This window comes from Podarcis pityusensis (assembly GCF_964106645.2).
Source record: "Podarcis pityusensis genome assembly, chromosome: 14".
Classification (NCBI taxonomy): Eukaryota; Metazoa; Chordata; class Lepidosauria; order Squamata; family Lacertidae; genus Podarcis; species Podarcis pityusensis.
The window spans coordinates 20,452,433-20,470,387 of record NC_138039.1 but is presented as its reverse complement, the minus strand read 5'-3'; the positions used below and the strand labels follow the sequence as shown (position 1 = coordinate 20,470,387).

General features: G+C 43.1%; 1 protein-coding gene across 20 annotated transcripts in view; it reads right to left on the bottom strand.

Annotated features, from left to right (window-relative positions):
• Window positions 1–17,955, bottom strand: part of RBFOX1 (RNA binding fox-1 homolog 1) — a 1,496,801-nt gene that overhangs the window by 996,448 nt on the left and 482,398 nt on the right. Inside the window, exon 1 of one of the 20 annotated variants that reach the window (XM_080981500.1) lies at window positions 11,041–11,301. The exons of 17 other annotated variants lie outside the window; for them this stretch is intronic. In XM_080981500.1, the coding sequence (XP_080837626.1) occupies window positions 11,041–11,043 (3 nt within the window). In that variant the 5' untranslated portion in view covers window positions 11,044–11,301. Of the gene's footprint in view, window positions 1–11,040; window positions 11,302–17,955 lie in introns of those variants that run through there. 2 more of the 20 variants (XM_080981495.1, XM_080981491.1) reach the window with 2 other exon arrangements.

Below are 17,955 nucleotides of genomic sequence, written 5' to 3'. Positions count from 1 at the left end.
ATATTTCCCTGTATCAAAGTCACACTGGAAGTCTTTAGCGTCACTGATTTTTCCCTCTATTTGAAGATTTTGACAACTTTGCAAGCCTCCAAGGTCCTTAAAAAGATCTATCAAGAAGACACTCCCCTCTCTCCTTTTCCCAAAATGTAACTAACTGAAAAACCTTGCTTGTGGCACTCAGAAATGTTCACCTGGACTTCATTAGCCCACCCTTCAAAGTGCCCTCCAAGAGTTGTGAACTGCAACATGTTCATAAATTATGTTCATTCAAATGCTGCCAATCACAAGCAAACTAAATATGTAGATCAGCTGCAGCTATCCAATTTATGGCATACTTTTCAATGTGACTTTCAGAGCTAGAACTCGTTATTCAGCCCTACAATGATCACACTTTTGAATTCTCTCAAGGTAGCCCCCCCACACACATGCTGAATTACGCACAATTCATCCATAGCGGGGGGGGGGGTAAACATAATAAGCCTTCCCTATTTGGGTTAGGCCACACCCACCTGCCCCATACCTGTTGTCAGCTAAAAATCTGATTCACCCTAAAGGGGGTAATTGTGGGCACTGCCAATCAGCTGACTGAAAGGGCTCTGCAAGATCTAGCAAAGCATTCCACAAGCTATCACTTTGAAAGAGGATTCTGATTGCCAGGTCTTGCGAAGCACCTTGCAAGACAAGTCCAGAGTTATAAAAGCTGCCTGGCATCATTGTGACCTCAAATGATTGTCACCCAGAACACTGAGCCAGGTGGACAAATGGTCTGACGCACTAAAAGGCAGCTTCCTATGTCTCAAATGTCAATACAAAATAAACTGCCCTAAGTATCAAATGTTTAAGCAACACTGTATAAAAGCTATGGAAGGGGAATAAATTTGCTTGGTTTAACTCAGGGGTGGGGAACATATGGCCATCCAGCTGCTGCTGGACAACAACTCCCATTATCTTTGACTACTGACCATGGGTTGATAGACTGACTTCAACAACATTGGAAGGCATCCTCCTTCTCTGGTTTAACATAGCAAATTCAAACCAATGCATAAACTGAAGCACAGCTATCCTTCAAAACTTGTGCTTTTCCGTACTGATTGATCCAGGTCTCCAACCAAAAAACTGCATACAAAATATGTATGTTAGTGAAAATAGAATGCAGAAAAGCAACCTGCTTGAAGATGTTGCTTGCCGAAAGAAAATGCATTATTTTTGTTTTCACCTTTTTGAAGAAACAAGTGCGATGTGAAAATGTGACAACTGAACTTACGACTGCAGAAATGAGAAACTGAAATCAACAGATTCATCTATTCCTAATTAAAGCCACAAGTTTACCATCCCCATATTTGTCTGTTCAGTAAAATAAATTATCTTAATATCAGTCTATCTTTCAGCTCCCAAACTTCACTACCCACACACCGAAAAAGTATATGAATTAAATGGGAGAGGTAAAGGGGAAAAAATCCAATCTTTATGTTTTCATCCAGTAATCATGCCTGAACAAAATGCGACATTTTGTAGACCACAGAAAGCAGTAAATGAGAAGTTCAAGGTTGACTGTACAATTTCAGCTCTGGCCACCTGTGCATAACCTTTACAATACAGCCTTTCAATTTCTGGTTCATAAGTTATTTTAGCAGTACATGTGTTATCACAAGTTGCACTGTATTTCTGTTTCAGAGAGGCATGACACCTTTACCTAAAAGCAAGCTTTCATTGTGCAATAAATGCATATGCTTAAAAGCCACCTACTGTGCAAAGTCACCTGTTGCGTTAAAAAGAGGGTCATGTTCTAACTGTTAATGAACTTCTGCAGACATCTTGGAATTTAATAAGTCATGCTAGTTTTAAGATTTCCAAATAACAAGCATTTTAAATCACTCAGGTTAGAAAGGGCGTTTTAGAGCTGGGATACCAGCCCAATTCTTTTCAGAAGTTCTCTAAACCACTTGGGTAAATTTGCAGAGTTCTTTTTGGTTTCTGTTGTTAATGCCACATTGATTTTTAACTTCTCTCAGTTTGGCTATACCATAGTATTTAAAATGTGTCATGCACAGGTATGCTTACCCAATTTGGTCAACCAGCTGCCACACAGCATTTTAGAAAGGGAGAAGATAGATACCATATCAAGGTTTCTCCCAAACTTTCCAAGAGTCTGGGCTCTCTTCGTTTGTTCAAAGCCTCCCTGTGTCCTACTGCAGATATGGCCAATGTAGTTATCCAGCTACAACTCACATCAGCTCCAGCAAGCACAATGAATGCGTCTGGGATGGTGGCAGTTGCAGGCCAACAAGGTCTGGTGGTCGTTGTGGTCAAACATTTACCAACCTTTAAGGAACATACAAAGCTGCATTAGACCAAGTTAGACACTGGTCTTTCTAACTCAGTAGCATCTGCACAGACCGACAGCAACCTGCCATGGTTTCTGAAAGGAATTTCTCCCCATCCTACCCAGAGATGCTGGGGATTGATGCCAGGACCTTCTGCATGCAAAGCAGATGCTCTACAATGGAGCTAAGGCTCTTTTGTTCTGCTTATATGAGCTAGCTGAAAGAGGTTCATATACAATGCCAGTGCAACCATGAATAATATTCTCCCCCCTCCCAAAGTGCTTTTGATGCTCTTATGTTCCAACATTTGTACCCTGTCTTTCTGCCAAGGAAACTCAAGGCACTAAAGTTCCAAATCAGCCTTCCATTCAGACCTCAACCTGCTTCACTTCATCAAGGTTGCTGCAACATATGAATAAGTGCTGTTATTCAGTCCTGAATGAGAGGGAAAAGAAACAAGTTTCTACACTCCCAACCCTGTACTTGACAAGATAATACAGTGACAAAAGTAAGAGCAACATTTGCAAGAAGTTATCCTGTGTTTACTCCCTCCTGCCAAGAGGGATAGACAAATCTGTCAATTTTCAGATGTTCTGTTTTTCTTTTCTTTCTTTTTTCCAATCTTAATTTTAGTTTGTGGGTTTTTTTTAATTTTGAAAAAAATCCTTTTGAAAATTTACTTGCATTTTAGTGTGAACGTGTTCTAAAACTAATTTTTGTATGCAGTGTTGACACATATACACATTTTAAATGAATTTCCCGTGATATAATACATTTTTGTATGCTATTTTCACCAGTATCTGTACACTTTATTATAATGCACTTGTTTATTTGTCTGTTGTTTGTTTATATCCTGCTTTTTTTTTTGTCTGATGGGGACTCAAGGCAGCTTACAGATAAAACAGAAACAGCTAAAAGAATGTAAAAAGCTATCATTAAAAAAATTAATAGAATATGATCTATTAAAACATAAAGAACATCACAACCCAAGCCCTTTCCTTAAAAACAGTCAGTTCCCAAAAGCCTGTTAAAATGAGGAAGTCTTCACATGCTGGTGGAAGGACAAGGAGGAGGAAGCCAGTCTAACTTCTCTAAGAAGGGAGTTCCAAAGTGTGGGAGCAGCCACTGAGAAGGCCCTTTTCCTACCAAACACGCCTTTTTACACACACACACACACACTGCTTGGCTGCAGAACTTCATTGCAAAATATATAAAATGAGAATTTCAAAGGATGACTCTTTCAGTTCACATGTTTTTCAGAAAGCACAAGTTTAATCAGTTTATCTTTAAATGTGAAATGAATCAAATTTCTGCCCCTTTTCTACCCGACAACCATTCCCTACAAAACCTATCATATGACCCAACCACCCACCTCCGCCAAAGCAATCCCTGGATTTACTTTTGATTTTATGACGCATTTGAAAATGCCCCTCCCTCTTGCTCCGCAATTCCCCCTTGGAAATGCTCCCTGCTTCTACATTTGCAATCCAAGGGAAGCACATAGTGGGTAGTCCCCACTCAAACTGGCTGTGCCAGCTCAAACAAGATCTCCCTAAGCAGTGAAATCATATTCTATTGACTTCAATTTTGAAGTCATTTGCTGTACCTGCCAGCAATGGATGCTGTCCATTTAGCTTAAATCCACACCATGTGTCAAAGACAACTGTTTCTATTTTGTAGCCTTTGGAATATTCATATGCACTTCAGCAATCCTGCTTTGTATCACTGTGAAATCCAAGCAACCCAGAAGCATTTTCTTGTGTCAAAACCAGTTTCCTAGCAGAATAAAGTTATTATTCAACACATCAACATCCACGGTCCAATCAAAATTACAATTTAAAAATGCAGCCATCATGGAAATGAATCAAATACAGTGTCACGAGTCCCATGGAGCTGTCTTGGATGGGGGTGGGAGGATGCCAAATAGGTGGCAGCAGATATCAGAGAGCTGGTGCTAGATGATCCAGATTGAACAGGTTGGGAGAGGTTCTATTTGTGCCTCAATAAGTGTCAAAGTTGTCAGGGCAAGTGATCAAGTGGGTCAGGGGCTGGATCCTAGAGAAGGTTTAATTGGGTTGTCCAAGAGGTGTTCCACCCCTGTGACATCAAATGCTTCTAGTCAGGCACCTCAAAGAGTAAAAGAACTGTAGAATTGGAAGGGACCACAAGGGTTACCTAGTCTGTCAGGTGCTAGTGTTGTTGCTCGAGAGCAAACAGGCAAGACTCTGACCTGTCTTTTCCAGGCTTTATTCTTAGTGTAAACTATTTACAGTGAAAAGCGTCATAAATTCATGTCTGGCTCAATCGCTAGCAGAATCTGGGAGTGGTCGGTCTTTGTACCTCCCCCAGCATAAAAGTTGCGTGACCCTCAGCCTTCTCCACCCCTCCCTGCACTGAAACCTACTGCGCAGAATGGGCACTGGCAAAGGGGTACTTCCCTCCTCTCCGGTTTGCTCAGGCTCAGTGTTGAGGCTCTCCCTAGCATCCCCTGGTCCATGCACCTCCTCCCCACGGGAGGTGGGGCTTTCCTCCTCACCAGAGGAGGAACTGCTTTGGAAGATTTTCGGAGATTCCCTATAACACAACTGCCCTTCAACCTCTCGCCTCTGAGCTGATGGCAGTTCCCTTACATAGTCCAACCCCTTGCAATGTCGGAATATTATGCTCAGTGTGGGGCTTGAACCCACAACTCTGAGATTAAGAATCTCATACTCCACCAACAGAGCTATGCACCTCCTAAAGGGCCATCACCACTGGCCATTCCTGGGAGATGCATCTGAGAGTAAGCCAGATAGTGAGAAGGCACCTCCACCACCAAGGACACAGAGATGCTAGCTCTCACATGAACACACCTCACAGGCTTGCCCACTCTGAGAAGCACCTGTTTGCTTGCCCAGAGCAGGAATGCCTTCTATTTGCCATGGTAAAGCTTATGTCCCATCCCACTCGCCAAAGGGAAGAGGCAATGCGTGATTCTTTCCCAGCTCTATCTGGAGATTGAACCTGGGACTATTTCACATGGAAGCATGTGCTCTACCCCTGAGCAAGGAGACACAGGAAACTTCCTCATACTGATCTGCCTCTGTTTCCTTCCAATCTTCTGTTAACTGGGCCTCTCCCTTTGAAAACTCTCAAACCAAATCAGACCTTTGGCCCATGTGACTCAGAGTTGCTTACACTGATTGGCAGTTGCTCTCAAGTTTCAGGCAGGGCCCCCTCCCAACCCTGCCTGGAGATGCAGGGGGTTAAACGTGAGGCCCTCTGCATTCAAAGCATAGGCTGAATCTACTGGTAATGAGTTTTATTAATATGTAGTGAAAGTTCTATAAAACCGTCTCCAAGAACCACCAATGTTCACAGTTCCTAAAATTCCAGCTCATTTTTTCAAACATTACTCATCTTGTTGCTTTTCTTTTCCTTATTTTTCCTTTAACAACAAAAAATGTGGTTTTCTTCTTTTTTCTTTCTTTTGTAAGCACAGAAAATCTAGTTTTCTGGTTTGTGCTCTCTCTCTTTCTCTCTGGTTCTTCAAACTATATCCAACATGCAACTACTCTCTTATGATGTAGACGAAAAAGTAGGAGGACTGTCTGGTAGGTATTGTTGTAATTAGCAAGACTGCCTCCAGAGATGTAGTTTGATGTGAATATTGCCTATTGGAAATGCAGAGTGCGATTTCCCCAGGAATCTCTGCGGAAGCTACTTTTCAAAAGGGACTTGCACCGTAGATGTCCCTGGTGGTTTGTACCCTTTGAGCGTCATTGCACCAATGAAACATTTTGCTCATCTGCAAAGTACTGAACTTCCACAAAATTCCAAAAAAGCATCTTTTGAAGTATATGTGCTATCTTGTCATCAGTTTATATCTCTAAATTGCAGCTCTGGTTCTACTGGTACTTTAAAAGGACTGACTTGCCCATAAATGTCTGTAACATGAATATTTATTTTTATATCACTGCAGCAGATCAATATTTTCTATTTTTCACTTGTACAAACATTGTATCAGTGTGTGTGTGTGTGTTACTATTTATTAAATATATATCCCACGCTTCCTCCAAAGAAGCCCAGAGCAGCAAACATGTCAATATTATAAAAATACAATACAAACTTCTTAAAAGAGTGATATGTGTGTGTCCATATCCACACACACACACACACGCACAGAGAGAGAGAGAGAGAGAGAGAGAGAAAGGAAAATAATGATACAAACAGAGAAGGAAGTAGAAACTGTTTGTCTGTGTACAGGAATGAAACTCAGTCAAGCAAATACAATGGGTATTAATTCATTTTTTAAAGTTTGCAAATGATACATAATCAATTAACTTTTTCTACATTGTTTTAAGATTGCATTGGAATGAATGTAACTTGCATAAGCTAAGTAAATAGTGAAGCAAGTTGTATAACTTATATTAAATAGTGGACAGCAGGACAAATAACATAGTATCTGGCAAAAATCAAACTGAAGCAGAATGGAAACAGCACTGGTTATGATGTGTACAGCTCGAAACAGAAACATCCCTATTGTGCACACACTTCCCATTTTTAAACAGAGCCAATTAGCATTGCTTCTGCCTCTTGTTCTAAAGCAGCCGGCAATAATAAAGAGAAATACTTCTGAATCCTGAGTGCCCACTGGGCATCTACATTCTCCCCCCATGAAGCTGGGAGAGAAAGAGCAGAGCTTTAGTTTTAGGGCAGTTGTCAGTCTGTTTTCTTTTTGGAAAAACTTTTTGATTCTCAAATACGATTTTGAAAGTTTTATAACTTACAGTTTACAGTATGATTCCCTTACTACAGCTAAACCTTATCATACTTCTTCATGTCTGGATGCATTCAGTCTATTTCACCACTGCTGAAAATGTACTGTTTATATTGCATTCACTTGCAAGTAGATGTAGTTCGGACCGAGAACATCATGGCAAGGTTTTGCTGTGGTAGAGGAGCAATGGTACAAGCTATAAAACTATCAAAAAAACATTTTGGGGTGTTCCACGCCTGGCTGCATTTGCATGAAGTGTGTCTCACTGTGTTCAGTTGCATTTACCCTCAGTTTGTTTATATGACTGCAGCCTTAGCAACATTAGAGCCAAGTATGTTACAAAAGGAACACTTTAACAGGCTATTACTGCAAACCACAGGCCACTCAAGCTTGCTATTAAAAGTGGCTCATCCCCAAGAATGCTCTCTTCAAGCCTTTTGTGGTTCATAAATACTGCCCAGTGGTTGCTTTAGAAAGCATTTTTCCCTAAGGTTCCAATGCAAAGCCAGTTGGGTGGACTGAGCCTCAGAGAAGCACCTGATGATAGCCCTCACTCAGCAAGGAAGCTCTCCAAGCTGCTTCAAGGAAAGACGGGGTGAAAATGTAATCAGTTTGGTGATGCGAAGTTGCAAATGCACTGTTAATGGAATGCATAGATTAAACTGTATGCCACTACTTTATTTCCATTTGTAACTAAGTATGAATTAGTTGTGTTATTTTGTAACATCATGTGTTACCCAATCCAGTTTATTTTATTTGCAGCATTGCAATGCACAATAACAACTTCCATTGCAGTGAAGCAAAAACTGGCAACGAAATGTTGCTCATTTAAGTTATTCTAGATCTTAACTCTATCAACTGCGTATCTACTAGAAATGGTGCTCTTATACAGCACAGCGTATTTGCCTTTATTCCTGAAAATTGCAAAATTATTCATATGTGTTCAGTTTAGCAGAAGCAATTGTTTGCAGCAGAAGTCTTGCCTGTAAATACTTCAAGAGAGCACATTCACATGTCCCTACTGAAGTGATAAGTGATTTCTTGAAATGTTTACCATTCTATCCTATGTAGACTTAAGATTTCAGTCCTATGAACAGTTTCCTGGGAGAAAGTCACATTTAACTCAATGGTGCTTACTTGAGCAGACATGCACAGGACTTTACCATCAGGCTTCTAAAATAAAATGCTCCCCACCCCCAAAAGACCCTTAGGTACAGCTAACCTTGTGCCAGAAGCTTCCAAAAAACTATCAGCAATTCAAATTAAAATAATCAGAAAAACTGAGCAACAATAAATATGCAGCAACTTATTGGGAGGGGAGGTAGTTTTGTTAACCAAGAGGCAAGTAGCATTCTTAATAAATAAAAATTCAGTTCCACCTATTTCTTTGACATATCTCTGTACAGTGTTCGATTCTGTGGTATAACAACTTCCAAAATTAGATGCCCATAATATGTACTAGATGGCCCTTGGTCTTTTAAACATCCAAGTAATGACATTTTAGCAACTACATAGAATATTTCAAGTATTTAGAACACTGAGGCTGCAAACCTAACCCATTACATTTCAAAGTAAGTCCTACTGGATTCAACAGGGCTTCCTCCCAGGTAAGTGGGGTCAGGATTTCCCTATCCTTAATTTAATAGGAGTGCTTACAACAGCCTAGTAGAAATGACTGGTACTATTATTATCTCCTTATTGCAGATGGAGAGACTAATGCTGAAAGAAAGCTGGTTTACCTAAGAAGGCTGACTTGGAGCAGAGGACTTAGAGCTCACACTGTATGGCTGGGGTAACAGAGTTCTAGACAAATACCATGTTCAATGGGTGCGTCAAAGCAAACAAGCATAGAAATCACTCCATAGTCGATCATGAATTTGTTCAGGGTTTTGAAATGTTTCTTCATTCAGTTTCTGTCCTGCGTATATATTTTTATTGTCAAACTAGCAACACTAAGAACTAAACAAAATAAAAAACCGTGTGTGTGTAAACAAACACAGTGTGTTCAGAATTCTCCATTACATTACAAAACATTTAGTGATCTTTCTATATCTATGAACATAAAACTTTGGGCATGATCCAGCCGCATTTGAGCACACTTAAGTTCCATGTGGCTCTTGCATGAGAGGTTTAAAGATTTGCTAGCCTCTCCCACTGAACTCAGTGGAACTTGTCAGAGTTTAGCTTTGACTGGATCATGCTCTTAGTAAATGTGGGGAATTTTGGTTATCCTGAACTGTAAATGTAATGATCAACATTTAATTTGAGCCAAGCCGCATGCTCTACATGTTTGAATATGTTTCTTTAAAGGTCAATATTTATGTCAAACATGTTTCAGCAGTTGTCTAAATAACTGCCTGCCATGGAAACAAACATTCTCTGTAGTGCTTGCTTCTACAAAGGTTTCATTTGTCACACCACAAAACTCATGCCTCTCTGCCAAAGAAGTAAACCTGGGATGAATTGTAATCTGTAGCTTATATAGTATCATTTCAACTTGTAATGTGAACATATAAAGAAAAATGGCTAGGAAGCAGGAACAAGATGAAAAAAGGTCTGCTACAGCAGTATTTATTGAAAGCTTTTATACTTAGATACAATTTCTAGGGGGAAGCTAGAGAGCAGCAGTTCCATGCAGCTGCTAAAATCGCTTCTGATTTTTTTTTCTTTCAAAAAATGGTCTAGTTTTATTTTAAGAAATATGAACTGTTTCTCACACACACCACATTGGAATGATTTTGGGAACATATATTTTTACTACATCTTCCCTTTCAGAGCTCAGCATATGTGCAGTTGGAAACTAGGTATGCATCCCTTGGTACATGAGTATAAGGAATATACCATGCATTTAATCGAATGCACAGGACTTTACAATAATTGATGCATTACTGCATTTTCATACATTTTTGCTTCCTGTTTGTGGTCCTGCACCCAAGTGTGCAACTGCTCATCCTCATTATCATATCTTCCCACACACATTTATCTCTACATGCCCCCAGCATAAATAGCATAAACAGCTCTCCCAAACTCCTACATCGAGGCAGGCAAAATAAATAAATAAATAAATGCTGATTACCAAGACAGTATGTAAATAGAACCTCCCTCCCGAATTTAAAAGCCATCTCCTTCAGGGACACTATGCCAATCCCTGCTCCTTCCCTTGCCCATGTCTTCTGTTTCAAAAAAATTAACGATGTACTCAACCAACCAAAGGTAAGCACCTCTTTAAAATCTCAGTGATATTGCCATGAAAGAATAAAGCATGTGCTTATAAAAGTCCCACGAATATCAACTGGACTGAAGAGTTCTCAGCTGTGCCTGGACTGTGCCCTGTCCTTTCAGCATCTATGTTAACTACCAACCAGAACTTCCACACAAAAGCATAGAGTCTTTCCAGAACTTTGGGGCAGGGGGAACCAGTATAATTCTACCACAGATAATGGAAGGGATGAGGTGGGAAATGTAAAGCAAGGCTAAATATACCTTGGAGCAAAGTACTCATAAGCAGCACAAAGTCACCATAAGGTTCAAAGGCATTTTCTATATATATAAAGATTTTAAAAGACAGTGCTGATGCTTATGCATCAGAACATCTGGTTATTATGTATACATGGTAGCTATCATGGGGGGGAAAGAATCACATCTGGCCTAAAATCACTGATGAGGATGGGAGATGGGAAGGGTGGCCCACCCCCAACACATTCTTGGAAAGAATACTGGCAACAGATAGAAACCTCTGGAAGAAGTTCCTTACTACAATCTCATTTAGCCACAAGCTGCCCCAGCACACCTGCGATGGGCTAAGTGGGCGGGGAGGAAGAGAAAGCGCAACACCTGGCTCGCCATTGGTCAACCAGCCCTTGCCCCGCCCCCTGCCCCGCCCTCCCTTAAAATGAAATTGAGGCCAAGTCTGCCTCTCCCCAAGCCCTCGCCAGCCAGGGGCCCACTTCCACCTACCATACAGAGAAGCGCGGGGCCCCCAATAAGTTCTCCGGGATCTTCTCTCCCGCTCTCTGTCCTCCCGTCGCGTCCAGATTCGTTGGCTGAGTAGAGTTGAAGATGGGCGAGAAGAAAGTTGGCGCCCTTCGCTTGCCGGGCAGACAGTCCAACTCAGGCGAGGCGGAGGAGGGCCTCAGGGGGCGCAGGGCAGCGCTTCTCGCCTTTCCCCTCCTCCCTCAGGAAGGAGAAGCGCCGACTTCTCAGGTGCTTCCCCTCAGCAGCTTCTCTTCCTCCTCGACGGCGCGCGAGAGCTTTTTCCCGCGTTCTTTGAGGGGAAGGAGAAAACTTCGCTCGCTCGCTCGCCTCGCCTCGCTCTGTTCGGCCGCTCGCGAAGTGGAACGAGGGAGAGGAGGAGAAAGAGAGCTGCGCTTGGGTGCGCGAGATTGGGCGCCAAATAAAAAGCCCGTTAATACTAATAATAACAGTAACAATAATAATAAAATACGAAAGAGCAACGCACTCTGAAGCGCAGCAGCCGCCAAGCTGCCGCCTAGTCTGCGCGCACGCGCGGTTGTCCCCCTCCCCCCCTCGCAAAAAAAAAAAAAAAATACTCTGAGGCGAGAGAGGATAGCCGAGAGGACTGCGGAGCTTGGGACGGTGGCGCGCGGGTGCGCGCGTGCGTGGGGTCGGCACCTGAAGAAGCTACTGAGGAGCCGTCGAGAAACACCTGGCTGGACTGGAGAATTATTTAAACAGCATGCATCCCCCCCCCCACCTCCTTCCTGGTCGTTCAGGCAATTCCCTTCCTGAGGAAAGCGTAACTAGCACCCCTCTCTCTTCATTTTTTAATAAAACCCACCCCCGTCACGAAGGCAGCTGGCAAAGCTGCGGGGAGACAGCAGGAGAGAGAGCGCGCGCGCCTTTTGGAGCCGAGGGCGGCGCGTGCCGAGTCGGCGTCCGCGCGTGGCTCCTCCGAGGCTGGAGGGGGGGGTGTGTGTGTTAGATTGACTGAGGGGAGGGGGGTGGGATTCCCAGCTGAGGGAAGAGCTGACTTTGGCCCGGCGAAATAGGGAGGAGAAGGGTGGCGCTGCTGTTGTGGCGGCTCTTCTCTCCCCCCCCCCCCAGCCGGCGCTGCGAAGTGGCTCGGAGAGGGAGGTGACCTTCAAAGGGGTGGGGGGGGGGCTGGGGAGATAGATGATGAAGTGTGTGTGGAGGCGGAGGCGGCTGCTGCGAGATCTGCGCGGCTTTTAGCACAGCCCACGCGCGTGGCGGGGGGGGGGAATCGCAAAGCGAAACGGCCAGCGGGGTGGAGAACCTGCCCAGCTGAAGGAGCGGCGCGGATCGCAGCACCTTCCGCGCTCGGGGAGGGTGGCGTAAGTCTCGCCTGCCTCTTCTCTTCCTCCCGCCGCCTCTGCTGCCTGCCTGCCACCGGATCGGCTGTGCGCATGTTTACTCGGATGTAAATCCCCCCCCCTTTCGATCAATGGGCTTTACTCCCGAGGAAGCTTGTAGCCGATTCTCTCCGGTCGGGAGTTATGATCCCGGTATCTGCGTCTCACAACTACAAGTGTGGGTTGATGGATTTGGGGGGAAGCGAGGTTTTATTGGCAGGGGAGTTGGGAGGGAGAACCCACGATTATCATCATCAACAACAACAACAACAATACAGCGAGGAGGGTGGATTTGTTGGGGGGGGGTTAGAGGATAACCCCCGTCCCCTCAACCAACCTTTATGCGATCTGTAGGCATTTTCTACCGAGACACAAACGTCCCGATGCTTAGCGTGTTCACAGGACACTTAGATTCGAGAAAAGCCTGCAAGGGTCCGGGAGATGGGCGAAAGTCATCCTGGCTCAACTCTTATGGAGTTCATTGCCGTCCCCGCCCCCACCTCCAACAGATGAGAGGGGAGCGATGAATCTCCCAACATTTATTGGAGGAAGGGTGTGTGTGCCATAAGTCTGCACTGTTGTTGATCTATTACATTTTATCTGTTTATCTGCCCTTACCTAACAACATTCACAAGTTGACAATAGTAGCTGCGCAGAGGCTGAAAGGCACTTTTGGTTTCATGTGGGTGGGCAGGGGTTGTGTGCATGTGTCAACTAAGAGCACCTTTGATGTAAAGGTGCCTCCTTTTTAGAACACCCTTTTGCCAACCTAGTACCTTCCAGATGCTTAGGACTACAACTCCCATCAGCCCCAGACCTGGGGTTGATGGAAGCTTTAGTCCAAAACCTCTGGAGGTTTGGCAGCAGCTGTTTTAGTAGCTCATTGCTAACAGTAGCCTGGCACACAGTTGTGTTTTTGCAGGCATGGAGATTAAAGTGATGGAAAAAACCCTGCACCTGCTTAATTTCTGTTGTGTGGCACAGGAGCAGTCTGGAAGCAGGTAGTGGCAATCCTCTTTTGGAGCAGGGGTTTTGAGGAAGCCATCCAATTACATGGTTTGAAAGTAGGAGTGAAGACACTTCCAACTTGGCTCTGAAGAGGGGAGGAGAGAAAGCTATTTCTATACACTGCCAGAATCTGGACTTTAGTTGGGTCAGAGTTAGTGAAATATAAAGTCACTTAAAAGAAACTTTAGGAAATTATGAAAGATAAATACAAACTAATGAATAATCTCCCTTTATTTTCTTTCATCTGTACAAAAGCATAAAATCAAACCTCCCACCACCATCAATTAACAGGACTGTAAATGCATACAATTTTCAGTGATTTTTCCCTCTGTTGTTTAATTATAAACCTAGAAAATTATACTTAATTCCTAGTTCTGTAAATATTCAGGTGTGAGAGTAGTTACTAGTCATGAATAATCACAGGGGAATTAAATGGAACTAGTCTCTTGGGTAAAGGCAATCCCCTGCTTCAGTAACACCAGTGTAGGTGCCTTGAGAAATGAATAAATTGAAAGATTATGCAAGCAATAAAATATCCCTTGTGGAGGAGGTTGCCTGTTGGATCTCCATGTGATTCACTGTTCTGACATTGCTGCTTTCCAATTAGCCTCCAGTCAGAGGCACATAATTCTGCCACATCTTTGCATTGGTTGTACTGGACAGCTAACAATTCTCTTTCATTTATTTATTTTTTACAAAAAAAAAAAAAATCTTCTTGGCTTTGAGTAACTTCACAGGAATTAAATCTTTATATTTCAACTACCTTTTGTCCCCACCCTGCACTCAGCTCTCACCTGTGGCTCCTAGAAGCTATCAGCATGTGACAGTGGCCACACCCAGAGAAACAGCTTCAAATGGCTGGCTAAACCAGGGGACTGTAGCCAATGGGTCTCAAACCATTGGTGAGTTAGGGAATTCCCTTTTATGTGAATACAGGCTCTGGTGGATTGAGCAGACGAGACCAATAGTGGGTCCAGCAGTCAAGAAGGTGGTTTCTGTACATGCTGCAGAGGGATGTGAGGGGCAGATGGGGCTCATCACCCTAACCTGGGAAGGGAGCCCATCTAGGAGAAGGAAAACTGATCCTAGACCTCTGCTGCCTTTTGGGATATCTGCGGGAGAAGAAAAGGTTGAGGAGTAAACCCTACAGAAATCTGAAGTGGAGTTCCCAAGACAAATTAATGGCACCTTTTACACCCCCTTCTGGCAATTCCTTTAGCCAAGCAGGTGCCAAATGGCCAAGGCTCGCATTCCTTTGGTGCCCCTAATGCAGTGGTTTGACTCCACCCCGGAGATGAACTCCATTGTCTCTTGAGACAGAGGAATTCAGCAATTGGACAGCTCCCTCATACAAGATGCAAAACCCCAGCAACTATTCTTTCAAGCAGGGATTGAGAGCAAGGGGCTGCCTAGGTGCTGCTGGACAGCTCCCATCATTCCTAACTATTGGTTATGTGGGCTTGGTTTGCAGGGAGCTGAAGTTGAACAGCATCTGGTTTTCCACCTCTGACTTAGCCTGCACAGCCAGTGTACAGACCAATTCTATGCATATGTCTGCAAGCAAGTCATATTGAATTCAGCTGAACTTTCCATCAGTAAGTGTGCAAAAGATTGCATATTCCTTGTGCTCTCTGTGAGAAGTCTTTCACTCTATAGAGTGTGCATACTGCATACCTGCCTGTGACCATTTAACGGGGTTCTACTTTCCCCACTCCAAGTGATTCCATAAAATTTGTTCTGCAACCAACCATTATCCGACATGGGAGTTCTCACACTTTACCATTCTTTTTATCTCCTAAATATTTTGCATTTTTAAAAGTTGCTGCTCTTTCTGCAGCTTTTAGATGGGAAGACTTGCAGAGGGTGGCCAAGTGATTTGCTCAGCATTAAGGCATAGCCAGGTCTGAAAAGTCTCCTAGGGATGTGTGAAAGGCAAGTTTCTAAATAATAAACACCACCAGGAAGCTAGTGGCTTAGAAAATAAGGGGTCTATTATCCTCTTAATTCAGAAGCATAACTCCCATGATGTTAATGGTGCACCACATAAAAGAAAGAGCGTGGGCCCTAAATTATTATGCTGTACATTAACTAACTTAAGTCACAAATGCATCACACAGAGTTGAGTACACAAGGGCTGCAACATTAGCATCTCAGCAGACACACAGCTTTGTTTATCTGTCACTTAAAACCTTGAAAACAACATACAAGTTTTGGAATTCAGCACTCCTGAGCTGCTAAAGACTTGTGTTCCTTTTAGAGTCTATGAAATGTATGGAGAGAGGAAGAGAGGTGAGCTGAATGAGGAAGTAAGGTAGCACTTACCAGTAAGGTTTCAAATACTCATTAATACTTGACCAGTAAACTAATTAAATGTTGTATAATGTAATGGTTAGAGAACCAAACTAGGGGTGGTATTCAGTGCTAGCCCTACTCAGAGTAGACCCATTGAAGTTAATATAAATGGCTAACTTAGGTTCATTAATTTCCTACTCTGAGTTTGACTAACACTGGATACAGGCCTAGGGTTGCAAAAGCAGACATGAGCTCAAATCCACACTCAGCAACAAGAGCTCACTGGACAACCTTAAGCCAGTCACTATCAGTCTAAGCTACTCTGCAGGGATGCTGAGAAAATTAAACCCTTTATGCAATTCTGAGCTATTGGGGTCCTGTAAAGTCTATCAAGAGGAGACAATCACAAAGGACAGCTGGTATGAAGCTGCAAAGTTTTTAAAAATTGTACAAGCAAAAAAACAAATACTTGGTCACCTCTTAATTATTTTACAATAAGAAAGAAATAAAAACCTTCATCCCCACCCCAAAGGAGTATTCAGGAATGTGAAACGCTTTCCCCACAAACAGCTGCTAGACCTGTCTGTCTGCAATTTGGCATTCTGGAGGTCTCTTGTGCCTATAAATGTCATCCACTTTGGCCAAAAAGGGAAAAATCAATTGTAAGATTCTCCATTACAGTGAATGGGGAAACACATTGTTTCCTTTATGCAGGAGGAGCTCAGAACTCAAAACACAGACTGAAGTGGAAAGAGCAAAAAGCGATTAAGAAACAGATTACAAAATGATTAGTCACACATACAGACATAAGGTGAATCTTGCAGCCTGTGCACACCCCTACTATCCAATAGGGATACAGGTGGTGCTGTGGTTCAAACCACTGAGCCTCTTCGGTTGCTGATCAGAAGGTTGGTGGTTCGAATCCGCACGATGGGGTGAGCTCCCATTGCTCTGTCCCAACTTCTGCCAACCCAGCAGTTCAAAAGCACACCAATGCAAATAGATAAATAGGTATCACTGCAGCGGGAAGGTAAATGGTATTTCCGTGTGCTCTGGCACTCGTCACGGTCCTCTGTGTGCCAGTAGTTTAGTCATGCTAGCCACATGACTCAGAAAGCTGTCTGCAGACAAATGCCGGCTCCCTTGGCCTGAAAAGCAAGGTGAGTGCTGCACCACATAGTCTTTTGACTGGACTTAACCATTCAGGAGTCTTTTACCTTTACTACCCAGTGATAATGCTAACATTACAGTAGGATAGATAGCAATGTATTTTAGCCTCTTGTATGCCTGCTGAACGTTGGGTAATCTGTACTTTGCCTTATGTAGCAATCTGATTGGAGCATTAAAGCCTTTAGCAGAAATGGAGCTGAGAGTTCGAGTTCTTCAGCTGGCAGTGAGGGCCAGGACAGAAGCTCTTCATAATCCCTTTGCTAGCTTGTCCCCAATAGGGGAAAGAAAACCTTATCTCTGCAGATCTAATGTTACACAGTATAATCCACACTCGGGGGCATGAAGCAAAAAGGGTTTGATCTTCTCATTTAGACATCAAAACAGTTAATTAAAGATTATATGAGAATGCAGAAGGGTTCATGGTGCGCCACTCACAGTTGCTGATTAAGAAAAACCTTATTCTCACCAGGAAATGTGCTAGTAATTGCTGGGAGAGTTACAAGTGCTAGATTGAAGCCTTTAAAAGCCATTAACAGACATCTTTCCAGCACAAGGAAAACAGGTAAACAAGTTAATATGCAAGATGAAGCATTGTTACAGAATTATCCGGTGGCCCCATTATAAGAACACAGGGCTGCTTGTTATTTCTGGAAAAAGAACTCACTTCACCAGACTCTTCAGTTTGCTAGGGATACTGTAGAGTTGGAAAAGGTTTAGAAAAGGACAGCCAAACGATCAAGTGGGTTGGGAGTGACTCTCCTATGAGAAACAGTGGCAGCATTTGGGGCTTTTTAGTTTAGAGAAAGGTGAGTAAGAGGTGACATGATAAAGGTGTATAAAATTATGTTTGGCATGGGGGAAGTGGATAGAGAAAAGTTTTTCCTGCCTCTTTCATAACACTAAATCTCATGGACATCCAGTGAAGCTGAGTAGTGGATAATTCAGAACAGATAAAAAGAAATCATTCTTCACGCAGTGCACAGTTAACTATGAAACTCGCTCCCACAGGAGGTAGTGATGGCCACCAACGTGGATGATTTTTAAAGAGGATTGGACAAACTCATGGAGGATA